Source organism: Canis lupus, chromosome 1, assembly GCF_048164855.1.
Source record: "Canis lupus baileyi chromosome 1, mCanLup2.hap1, whole genome shotgun sequence".
NCBI classification, from domain to species: Eukaryota; Metazoa; Chordata; class Mammalia; order Carnivora; family Canidae; genus Canis; species Canis lupus.
Genome location: NC_132838.1, coordinates 98,840,283 through 98,852,473, shown reverse-complemented (window position 1 = coordinate 98,852,473; position 12,191 = coordinate 98,840,283). Strand labels below are relative to the sequence as shown.

Genomic DNA, 12,191 nt, shown 5'->3' with positions numbered 1-12,191 from the left:
GAGACACAGGAGGAGGGAGAAGCAGGCTCCATGCCGGGAGCCCAACACGGGACTCGATCCCAGGACTCCAGGATCACACCCTGGGCCAAAGGCAGGCACCAAACCGCTGAGCCACCTAGGGATCCCCTGCTTTTCTTTTTCAAAACTGCTTTGTCAGTTTAAAGTCTTCTGTGGTCCCATATAGATTTTAAGATTGTTTGCTCTAGTTCTGTGAAAAATGCTGTTGGTATTTGGTAGGGAGTGCATTAAATGTGTAGGTTGCTTTGGGTAAGTATTGGCATTTTAATATTTGTTCTTCCAATCTATAAGCATGCAGGTCTTTCATATGTCCTTATGTTGTCTTCAGTATCTTTCATTGGTGTTTTATAGTTTTCACACCACAAGTTTTTCACCTCTTTGATTAGGCTTATTCCTAGGTATCTTATTTGGGGGGCAGATGTAAATTGGATTTTCTTAATTTCTCTTGCTTTATTATCAGTGTATAGAAATACAAAAGATTTCTTCACATTGATATTGTATCCTACAACTTTACTGAATTTATCTATCAGTTGTTTTTTTTGTTTTTGTTTTATCAGTTCTTGTAGCTTTCCGGTAGAGTCCTTATGATTTTCTAAATATAGTCTCATGTCACCTGCAAATAGTGAAATTTTTACTTCCTCCTTACCAGTTTGGGTACCTTTTTTTTCTATATATTATCTAATTGTTGTGTCTAGTACATCCAGTATTATGGTGAATAAAAGTGAGAGTGGGGTGGGGGGTGCCTGGATGGTTCAGTCAGTGTCTGCCTTCAGTTCAGGTCATGATCCCAGGATCCTGGAATCAAACCCCATGTTGGGTTCCTTCCTCATGCTCTCTCTTGCCCTTGCTCTCTTCTTCTCAGATAAATAAATCTTAAAAAAAAAAAAAAATGGTTAGAGCAGACAGACATCCTTGTTTTGTTCTTGACCTTAGGGGGGAAAGCAGTCAGGTTTCTCCCCATTGAGGATGAAGTTAGCTGTGGGTTTTTCATGTATGGCCTTTATTATGTTGAAGTATATTCTCTCTAAACCTACTTTGCTGAGGGTTTTTACTATGAATGGATGCTGTACAAATGCTTTTACTGAGTCTATGGAAATGATCATACAGTTTTTCTTTCTCTTATTGATGTGATGTTTCATGTTGATTTCCAGTTATTGAATCACCTTTGCATCCCCAGAAATAAATCCCACTTGATCCTGGGTGAATGATTTTTTTTTTTAAATGTATTGTTGGAATCTCTTTGCTAGTATTTTGTGAAGGATTTTTGCATCTGTGTTCATTAGAGATATCGACCTGTAGTTCTTTGTGGTGGTGTCTTTATCTGGTTTTGGTATCAGGATAATAGTGGTCTCATAGAAGGAATTTAAGAAGAATATTAACTACTCTTTAAATCTTTGGTAGAGGGATGCCTGGGTGGCTGAGCTGGTTAAGCATCTGCCTTCGTCTCAGGTCATGATCTCGGGGTCCTGGGATCAAGCCCTGTATCAGTGGAAGTCTGCTTTTCCCTCTATGTGCTCTCACGTACTCTTTTTTTTTTTTTTTTTTTTTTTTTAATTTTTTATTTATTTATGATAGTCACAGAGAGAGAGAGAGAGAGAGAGGCAGAGACACAGGCAGAGGGAGAAGCAGGCTCCATGCACCGGGAGCCCGATGTGGGATTCGATCCCGGGTCTCCAGGATCGTGCCCTGGGCCAAAGGCAGGCGCTAAACCGCTGCGCCACCCAGGGATCCCTCTCACGTACTCTCTAAAATAAATAAATAGTCTTAAAAAAAAAAAAAATCTTTGGTAGAATTTGCCAGGGAAGCTGTCTGATCCTGGACTTTTGTTTGCTGGAAGTTTTTTTTTTTTTTTTTAAGATTTTATTTATTTATTCATGAGACACAGATTAAGAGAGAGGGGCAGAGACATAGGCAGAGGGCGATGTGGGACTTGATCCCAGGACTCCAGGTTACGCCCTGAGCCCAAGGCAGACCCTCAACTGCTGAGCCACCTAGGCATCCCTGTTGGAAATTTTTTGATTGCTGATTCGATCTCCTTGCTGCTAATTGGTTTCTTCAAGTTTTATATTTCTTCTTGCTTCAGTTTTGGTAGGTTATATGTTCCTAGGAATTTATCCATTTCTTCTAGATTGTATAACTGGTTAGTATATAGTTTTTTGTAATTTCTTAACTGTATTTCTGTGATGTTGGTTGTTATTTCTCTTTCATTTCTGAGTTGGTTTATTTGAACCTGAATAAGAGTTTGTCAATTTTATGTTTTCAAAGAACCAGATCCTGGTTTCATTGTTTTATTGTTTTGGGGATTTGGGAGTTTTTAGGGGGGAGGGGTCTCTATATCATTTATTTCTGCTCTAAGCTTTATTATTTCTTTCCCTCTGCTGGTTTTGGGTGTCTTTTTTTTTTTTTTTTTTTTTTTTTTTTTTTTTTTTTTTAGCTCCTTTAAGTATATAGGTTAGGTATAAGGTTTAAGGTATAAGGTTAGGTTGTTTGAGAGTTTTCCTGCTTCTTGAGATAGGCCTGTATTGTATATACTTCTCTCTTAAAACGGCTTTTGCTGCATTCCCAAAGGTTTTGGACCATTGTTTTCACTTGTTTCCATGTACTTTTAAATGTATTCTTTGGTTTCTCAGCTGACCAACTCCTTGTTTAGTGGCATGTTATTTAACCTCATATATCTGTAGTCTTTCCAGATTTTTTCTTGTGGTTGATTTCTAGTTTCAAGGTGTTTTGGTCTGAGATGCACAGTATGACTTCAGTCTTTAATTTGTTGAGGCTTGTTTTGTGGCCTAATATGTGATCTGTTCTGGAGAATGTTTCCTGAGCCCTTAAAAAGAATGTGTGTATTGTGCTGTTTTAGGATGGAATGTTCTGACTATATCTGTTCCCCGTGCCATTCAAAGCCATTGGTTTCCTTGTTTTTGTTTGATCTATCCATTAATGTGTTAAAGCCCTCTATTATTTTTTTATTTCTACCAAATAGTTCCTTCGTGTTTGTTCTTAACTGTTTTAAATATTTGGGTGCTGCCATGTTGGGTACACAACTATTTACAATTGTTATATCTTCTCGATTCTATAGTATCCTTCTTTGACTCTTTTTACAGACTTTTATAGTCTGCTTTGTCTGATAGAAGTACTGCTACTCCAGCTTCTTTTGACGTCTATTTGTACGATGTTCTCCATCCCCTCACTTTCAATCTTCATGTGTCTTTAGGTCTGAGAGGAGTCTCTGCAAGGCAGCATATAAATGGGTCTTGGTTTATTTACTGTGTCATGCTATGTCTTGTGAGTGGAGCATGTAGTCCATTTTACATTGAAAGTAATTACTGGGGATCCCTGGGTGGCGCAGCGGTTTAGCGCCTGCCTTTGGCCCAGGGCGCGATCCTGGAGATCCGGGATCGAATCCCACGTCGGGCTCCCGGTGCATGGAGCCTGCTTCTTCCTCTGCCTGTGTCTCTGCCTCTCTCTCTCTCTCTCTGTGACTATCATAAATAAAAATTAAAAAAAAAAGGAAAGAGAGTAATTACTGATACATACGTATTGCCATTTTGTTACTTGTTTTGTGGTTGTATTTATAGCTTTTTTTCTGATTCTTCTCTTTCACAGCTTGTTGGTTTTCTTTAGTGATATACCTGGGTTCTTTACTCTTTATGTATTGCTTATCTGTTTCTTGATTTGTGGTTACCACTTGATTATATAGAACATCTTCTGCATATGGCAGTCTGTTTTAAGCTAATGGTCACTCAGTGTTGAACTCATTCCTTACTCCTCCCCTCCCTTCCATGTTTTAGGTGTATGGTATCTTAATTTACATCCATTATTTTTTTTGTACTTTTTCATACTCTCCCTTATCTTTCCATTGAAAAGTGTTCCCTTTCATCTTTCTTCTACAGTTAGTTTGGTGGTCACAGACTCCTGTAGATTTGATCTGGGAAACTCTTTCTTCCTCCTATCCTGAATGATGGTTTTGCTGGATATAAAGTATTCTTGGCTGCAGAGGTTTCCCTTTCAGCACTTTGAATATATAATGCCACTCCCATCTGGCTTACAAAATCTAATAGCCTTAATGGGGTTTCTCTGTGTATGCACATTTTCTTGCACCCTTTAAATTGTCAGTTTGATTCCTATGTGTCTTGGAGTTAATCTCCGTGGGTTGATCTTGTTGGGGGTTCTCTGTGCCTCCTGAATCTGAATGTTTCCCTTCCTAGATTTGGGAAACTTGGAGCTATTATTTCTTCAAATACATTTTCTTCCCTGCCTCTTCTGAGATCCCTATGTAGATGCAAATAGTTACTATGTTTGAGGGAGTCATGGAGGTCCCTAAGTCTGTTCTCTTATGTAGTGTTTTTCTCTCATCTGCTCAGCTTGACTGCTTTATATTCCTCTATCTTCCAGATCACTAATACATTACTCTCTGTCCTGTAGCCTATTTATTCCATCCATTGTATTCTTAGTTTCATTTGAGTTCTCATCTCTGATATGTCATCTCTGTGTTAAGGGTCTCACTAATAACCAGTTTTTTTCCATCCAGTAGTGTCCTTATGGTCATTACTTTAAATTCTCTATTAGGCTACTCTCCTGCTGTGGTTTTATTATGGTCTTTCACTTGGGACATACTCCTTGGTCTCCTCATTTTGTTTCTGTTTCTACGTGTTAGGAAACTCAGCTGCATCTCCTCTTGAAAGTAGTGCTTCTATGAAGAAAAGGTCCTGCAGTGTTCCCTGTTCACCAGGACCTGGCGCTTCAGAGGTGTCTGTGTGTGTTACCTGCACCCTGCTATTAGCGTCTGAATAGCTTTTCCTTTCAGTCCAGACTTCTGCACTGACTCTGCCTGCTGTAGGATGTGCTTGCTGTCTGTGGTGTTAGGGAGACCCAGGCAGGCTGGCTTTGAAAGGGAATGACCATAGGAGGGCTCAGGGGTGGGATGGTGGCAACCTAATTTGCATGGAGTCACTAGTCCTAGGGCAGATTTCCCCACAGTGTGGTAGTGGCCAGGGGTGTGGCGTACATTAGCGGCAGTGGCCTGGGGGAAGCTCAAGCAGCTGAGGTACCAACAGAGGGCACCTGGGGAACCTGTGGTGGCTGGACATAGGATGCACAAGGTCAGCACAACTTGCACTGGGCCACTAGTTGTAGGTTGATTCCCCCAAAGCAAGGCGACAGCCAGGGGTCCAGTGCCTGGGGTGTGCAGCAACTGGGCAAGGCCTATGCAGGAGCTGCCAGTACAAAACCAGACCCCCTGAAGAAGCGCAGTGGCCACAGAAGTTCTGCTCAGCCCAGGCCTGGGGCTAGTGAACTTGGTGTGGCAGGAAAAGCAGCAAATGTCTGTGCTCCCATTCCCAAAAGGTGGCTGTGTTTCTGCCACGGGGGCCGGAGCAGGAGCAGCGCACCTGCCCACTCCCTTGTTCCCAGAGTCCCCCAATATGCTCCAGGATCAGTAGAAGCCGATCTCCCTCCCCTCGTGCAGGCTGTCGCTTCTATGCTGCTTCTCAGGCTGCTGTCATGTTAGGGCAGGCCCTGGCTTACTCACCACCCAGCGCTGAGTGGCTGACATTTAGAGCTCTAAATCCCACTGGTTACACAAACTCATGGAACTCAGCCCCTCTGGTTTTCAAGGCCCAACATGCTGGGGATTTGTTTGCTCTGTGTGGGCTCCATGGTGCTTTCTCCTCTGTGACCACAGCTCCCCGCTTCGAGCACCTTCCAACTGTGGTTTCCGCTTTCCATAACCTCTCTGATGCAGCTTCTCTGCATTCAGTGCTGGAGTCTGTTCTGCCAGTCTTTAGCTCACTCCCTGGGTTACAGACTAAGTAAGACGTGAGTGGTACCTAGTTGTAAACCTAGGCCTGGGTGTGATTCAGGTCCTCTTACTCCACTGTCTTGCTCTGCCTCCCCCATGAGTCATGTAGTTTTTCAGCAGAAGCACCTAGCTGTGGAGAACACTTGCATCACTTTGCTGACTCTGGCTTGCACAGCTGTACTAGGGGACGTGTGTAACCAACAGCAGTGATTCATAGGGCCAGGCTGCTCTTGATGCTTTCTTGCTGGGCTGGTGTTTGTTTGGAACTGGCTCATCACATGTGTCTTCTGTGCTAAGATATGCATGAGTGTCAGCGAGGGAGGAAAGGTGGGACTGTAAAGGAAGTCTGGGTTGCGGGAACAGCTAAGGAATGACCACTGGGCAGGTGGAACCAACCATTCTGACCAACATCTTCTTTCTAGCAGAACCAGGGCCAGAATTCCAGCCACGTGGCCACTCATGCCCAGTGACCTTTCCTGGTCCACGGTTCCTCCAACAGTATGTGCTGTGTGGTCACCTTCCTCGGATCTTCCCAAGCTCCTACACAGAAAGCCCCATCCCAAGCTGCTCAAGTGAACAAGCAGATGATGGAGAGAGGGAAGGGAGACTCCAGCTGAGTGGGGTTTCCAGGGTGCTCTTCAGACCTGCTCAGGGTCGGCCAGTAGACTGGGTGGAAATTGAGAGAGTTAGGTGTCCTGAGGAGGCATCTGAAGCAGCCATGTGTGGAAAATACCGACTGGCACTTGGTCCCAAATCTAGCCTCTTGAACCTCCAGAAGCATCACGTGTGCCCTGAGTGTGGCAAAGGCTTCTGTCAGAAGTCAGACCTCACCAAGCACCAAAGGACACACTCAGGGGAGAAACCTTACAGCTGTAGGGAATGTGGGCGAGGCTTTGGCCGAAAGTCCTCCCTCGCCATCCACCAGAGGAAACACTCAGGGGAGAAGCCTTACATGTGCGGGGAGTGTGGGCGCCACTTCAGGTACACGTCCTCACTCACCAACCACAAGAGGATACATTCCGGGGAGAGGCCCTTTGAATGTCAGGAATGTGGGCGAGGCTTTCGCCAAAAGATCGCCCTCATCCTGCACCAGAGGACACACTTGCAGGAGAAGCCCTTTGTGTGTCCTGAGTGCGGGAGAGGCTTTTGCCAGAAGGCATCACTCCTTCAACACCGCAGCTCACATTCGGGGGAAAAGCCCTTTTTGTGCCTTGAGTGTGGACGTGGCTTCAGGCAGCAGGCGCTGCTCCTCAGTCATCAAGTCACACACTCCGGGGAGAAGCCTTACGTCTGTGCTGAGTGTGGGCACAGCTTTCGCCAGAAGGTCACCCTCGTCAGACACCAGAGGACACACACGGGGGAGAAGCCTTACCTCTGTCCAGAGTGTGGGCGTGGCTTTAGCCAGAAGGTCTCCCTCATGGGACACCAGAGAACACACACAGGGGAGAGGCCTTACCTGTGCCCGGAGTGTGGGCGTGGCTTTGGTCAGAAGGTTACCCTCATCAGACACCAAAGGACGCACACAGGGGAGAGGCCTTACCTGTGTCCAGAGTGTGGGCGCACCTTTGGCTTCAAGTCCCTCCTCACCAGACACCAGAGGACACACTTAGAGGAAGGGGCTGATGTGTACGGAGTGTGTGAGCAAGGACTCAGCCAGAAGTCTCACATCACCTCTGACCAGAGATCACACTCAGGGGGCAAGCCATGTGTATGCGGTGAGTGCGGGCGAGGCTTCGGCTTCAGGTCGGCCCTTATCAGACACCAGCGCACCCACTCAGGAGAGAAGCCGTATGTGTGCAGGGAGTGCGGCCGGGGCTTTAGCCAGAAGTCTCACCTTCACAGACACAGGAGGACCAAGTCCAGCCATCGCTTCCCACCTCAAAGCTGTTCTCCTAATCTTTCCTTTCCTCATGAGTGTGAAGGTGGCAGGAAGCACTAGGAAATGTTTCACTTCCCTCAAATGCAGTAGAGGGAAAAAATGTATTCTTTCAGTGCTTGAAAGACAGTCGATTCATGGTTTATGTTCTGTGCTAGCAATGTGTCTTAATTTGCCAGGGCTGCCATAATGAAACACCACAAATTTGATGGCTGAAGAACAATTTCTCACAGTTCTTGGCACTAGAAGTCCAAGTCAATTTATGCATGTTGGTTTCTACTGAAGCCTCTGTCCTCGGCTGGCAGATGCCTGCACCCATACTGTGTCCTCACATGGCCTCCGTATATGCACTTTCCTGGTGTCTCCCCCTCCTCCTCCAAGGACACCAGCCTTACTGGATTAGGACCCCACTCTGTCACCAAATGAGGTCATATGTGGGTTGACTTCAACATATGAATTTGGAAAACTCAACCCCTGGGGCCCCAAATTCATTCTTCTTCAGGGTATGTTCTTAACAGCTCCCAAAGTGTTGACCTATCCCAGCACTGACTCTGTCCAAAATGTTATGTAAATCAAGTGTGGGTGAGGCTAGGAATAGGTTTCATCCTGAGACACAGTTCTCTCTAGCTGTGAACTAGACAAGTTACCACAGATGTAGAATTTGCATTCCCTTTCCACAAGGGGGAAGAAGAAAAGATGGGTCCCCTGAACATGTCTATGGCCTAGGAGGCAAATTCTATTAGATTTTAGGGCTTGATAATAATGTCTCGTTGGATGCTTTGCCCTATGGTCCTGCTGGGCAGCAGCAGTGTACAGCCCCCTGAGACCATGGACGCATTCACCCCCCGGGCCCACCATGGGAATGGCAGACCTACTGCTCTATTTCCTGTTGGACTCACAACTCTTCTGTGGTGCTACTCACTAAGAGGTCTTACAGCCAGCCTATGCTGTGTCCTATCTGTACCATCCTTAGTTCAGGCTTGTAGTTTCCACTGAGCATTAACTGGTTCCAAACTAATCTATCAAACGAGTGTCCAGCAACACCACTGGTGTTCTCTCCAGAACATACCTTCTCATTGTCGCAATAGGAATGAGCTAAGAATTCCCCAAATCTTCAAGCTCTGGCTCCTTTTTGCTCAACAGTTCCTTCGATTTACCTCCCTCCTCACATATTTCTATGAGAAGCAATAAGACACAGGTATACCTTTCAACCCCTTGCTTAGACATCTCAGCTAAGAAGTGGTCACTTGTCACCTCAGACTTCTACCCTCTACTAAACAATGGAGCACAACCCGGCCACGTTTTCACTGCCTCATAATCAGGACAGCCTTTCCTTCAATTTCCAGTAACCTTCCACATTTCTGTCTGAGGTCACAGCAGAATTTCTAATCTTCCTGTTCCTACCATGGCCTCTTTGAGGCAACCTTGGCTTTCTCCAGCAAGTACCTCAAGACTCTTCCCACCCTCTACCCATCACCCAGGTCTAAAACCATCTCCACAGTTTGTCATACTTAGTATGTGTTCTTTTGCCAGGGCTGCCATAACAAAACCTGGGACTGCAAGCCCACGATCACCCTGATCTACTGACCCCTGCCTGGCAGGTGGCACATTCTCCTTGCGTAGCTGTTCCCTTGCATGTGTGCTAGAGAGCAAGTGAACTCTGGTGTCCTTACTCTTGTAAGATCAGGGCTCCACTTTTCCAACATCCTTTATCTTTCAGTACTGCCTTAGGTCCTGTACCCAAATACTGTCACATCAGGAAAGGGCTTCATTATCAACTTTTGTTAGAAAATTTAGTTCATAACACTTGGCCCTATGGACCAGCCCCTCCCCCCCAAATTCCTACTTGCCCTGAACCCCCACCATAAAAGGTCATGACCTTTATGTGAAGCCAGCAGGAAGCACTGGGCAGTGCTATGCTTTCCTGAAGCAGAAAGCAGGAAGAACACTGTTCCTCTTGGCGGCCTGGGGGGGGGGGGGGGGGCGGGGGCGGTGGTTGTCAGGGAGTGAGTTGGACACACCTGATTTCCAAGCCTTCCTCCACACCCAGGTCTGTTTAATAAACTGCTCCTTTATAAAGATGAACACCAACCATACACCCTCATTTATTCAGCTGTCAAGAATCCTGTGGTCCTAACCCTCAGGATACATAGAGGGTCATGGTCTATTTGTTCTGGACTCTGGCCCTGTGTGGGGGGAGGGCCTTCATCATCACCCTTTCTTAGGTCCTCCAGTAATGCTAGTGAGGGCATCTTTCTGAACCACCAACCCTGCATCCTATTAGCCACACACCAGTGATTCCACCTGAGGACTCCGGGCCTTTCTTCCACAACCCTCCCTAGTCCACCAGACAGGGGCTAAGGAGCTAGAGCACCTGTCTTTCCACCCAGCCCAAGGTACTGTCCCTTTAGCTTGCTTTGTGCCCAGCCCAGGGCTGGCCTTGTCCCTTTGCCTGGGGCACAGAATGGTCCCCACAGTCATTTTCCCCGGGCCCTGAGGCAATAAAAAATTAATACCCCCCAAATAAAATAACCAAAATTTTACATGGCAAAAAATATATATATCAAAAAACAAATGTCAACGTATTTCACAAATAAAAGGTCATTTAACAGACTTTCAAAAAATCAAAAGACCAGAAATGCCAAAGAAAGTGGACAAAAGACCTGATCAGTTTACCAAAAGAGGTATATTGAGAAGCTGCTGAGCTTCACTCATGATAAGATAAATGCAAACTACAACTACACTCAAATTATTTCACTCAGCTTGATGAAAACTCAAAAGCTGGACAGTACTCTGCCTGGTAGGGCTGCAGGAAAATGCATTTTCATACACTGTTGGCAGGAATGCAAAATGGCATAAGCCTTATATAGGTGAACCTGGCAATATTTAGGGTAACAAGACTATATGTACACCTGCCCATTGCCACAACAAGCACATTTCTGAAAATGTGTCCTGGAGAGTCACTGACAAGTGTATGAATGAATACACACATGCATAGTTATTTTTATAGCATGCTTTCTAGTTCCAAATTCTGAAAACTGCTTGACTAAGCACAGGAAATTGAATAAACAGGTACATACGATGGAGTAAAATGCGAGAAAAAAAAATGAAGATACCAACGAAATGTCATGGAATTATTTTTAAGAAATGTTTTAAGTAAAAAGAGCAAAGTGCCAAACCATATATAGTTTGTTGCCTTTCGTGTAAGAAGGGGAATAATGCACAGAGGATTTGGGCAGGGTTTACTATCCTAGTTTTCTTAGGATGACAAAAAACAAACATCCCTCACCCTTCAGTGTATTTTCTGTAGCATGATGGTGAAGCAGTTCTGGAGCAATCTCCTGCATCAGAGGAATGAGCACAGGCATACATGGGGCTATGCTGTAGTGAGACAGGGTTCTCACCAAGGAAGCAAAGTCATACAAATATACATTGGGGCAAAGCAAGAAAATAATCCTGTGAGCCATTGTGATGAAGTACGTATGTGAACATGAGATTCCTAAGTGCATATGTGCTCACGTGTGTGCGTGGACCTGTATGGGCAGATGTATTTGTGTGTATTTTCTAACCTCTGCTACAAGACCAAGAAGCAAGGGCGGCCCCATGGGCATCCACACATCCAGTGTGCAGATCTGAGTCTAGCACTGTTTTCTTTTGTGGAAATCCTGGCTTCCTGGGTTAATGGCAGCTTCAAGGTTAAGGCAGGGTAGGTATGAGGGGATCCTGAATGTCTGGTAATACCAGAAAGTGAGGAAGTGTTGAGAAACATGATGGAACATGACACTGGGGCCACAGGAGCCGGTCTGAAGGGTTTCCTACCCACTGTCCAAGTCTGGGGCAGTTTAAGCACCAAACTAATTCCATACACTCATGACTTAGAAACTGGGGGAAAATACCATGTCCAGGACAGTAGTAAGTATACAGGTTAGTAGTCTGCTGCTTACGGGAGAATGTCAAGGGCCGACTGGGAACTACATTTTTTCTCCTAATATTAATATCTTATCATAGTGTTATCAGAGCTAAGACATTAACTTTAGGACACTATTAGGAACTGTTCAGATTTTCCATAATTGTCCTTTTTGTGATCTAGGATCCAGGCTAGGATCCTATATTGCATTTGTCCTCATGTGTCTTTAGTCTCCTCCAATCTGTAACAGTTCCTCTGTCAGTCTTTGTCATCTATAACCTTGACAGAGAGCTCAAGTATTTTATAGAACCTCATAATTTGGGATTATCTATTTTCTCATTATTAGATTTGCATTACCAACTTTGTAGAATACCACAGAAGTGAAGTATCCTTACTATATTGTCAAATGGTACATACTAACCAGATTTATTCATGGTAATGTAACCTTGATCACTTGGTAAAACTGGTATCTGCCAGGACTTTCCACTGTAAACTTCCCATTTTCACTCTTTCCATACCCTATTCGTTAGAAGTAATCAGTGGGTCCAGTTCATACTCCAGGAGAAGGGAATTAGCTGTATCTCCTGGAGAAT

General features: G+C 45.0%; 1 protein-coding gene across 6 annotated transcripts in view; it reads left to right on the top strand.

Moving 5' to 3' along the window:
• The window catches only part of ZNF169 (zinc finger protein 169), a 45,854-nt gene extending 34,980 nt beyond the window's left edge, over window positions 1-10,874 (top strand). For 3 of the 6 annotated variants that reach the window (XM_072841954.1, XM_072841981.1, XM_072841943.1), the window contains one exon: window positions 6,238-10,874. In XM_072841954.1, the coding sequence (XP_072698055.1) occupies window positions 6,238-7,754 (1,517 nt within the window). In that variant the 3' untranslated portion in view covers window positions 7,755-10,874. The remainder of the gene's footprint in view (window positions 1-6,237) is intronic. The other 3 variants (XM_072841992.1, XM_072841962.1, XM_072841971.1) reach the window with 1 other exon arrangement.
• Window positions 10,875-12,191: the final 1,317 nt, after the last annotated feature.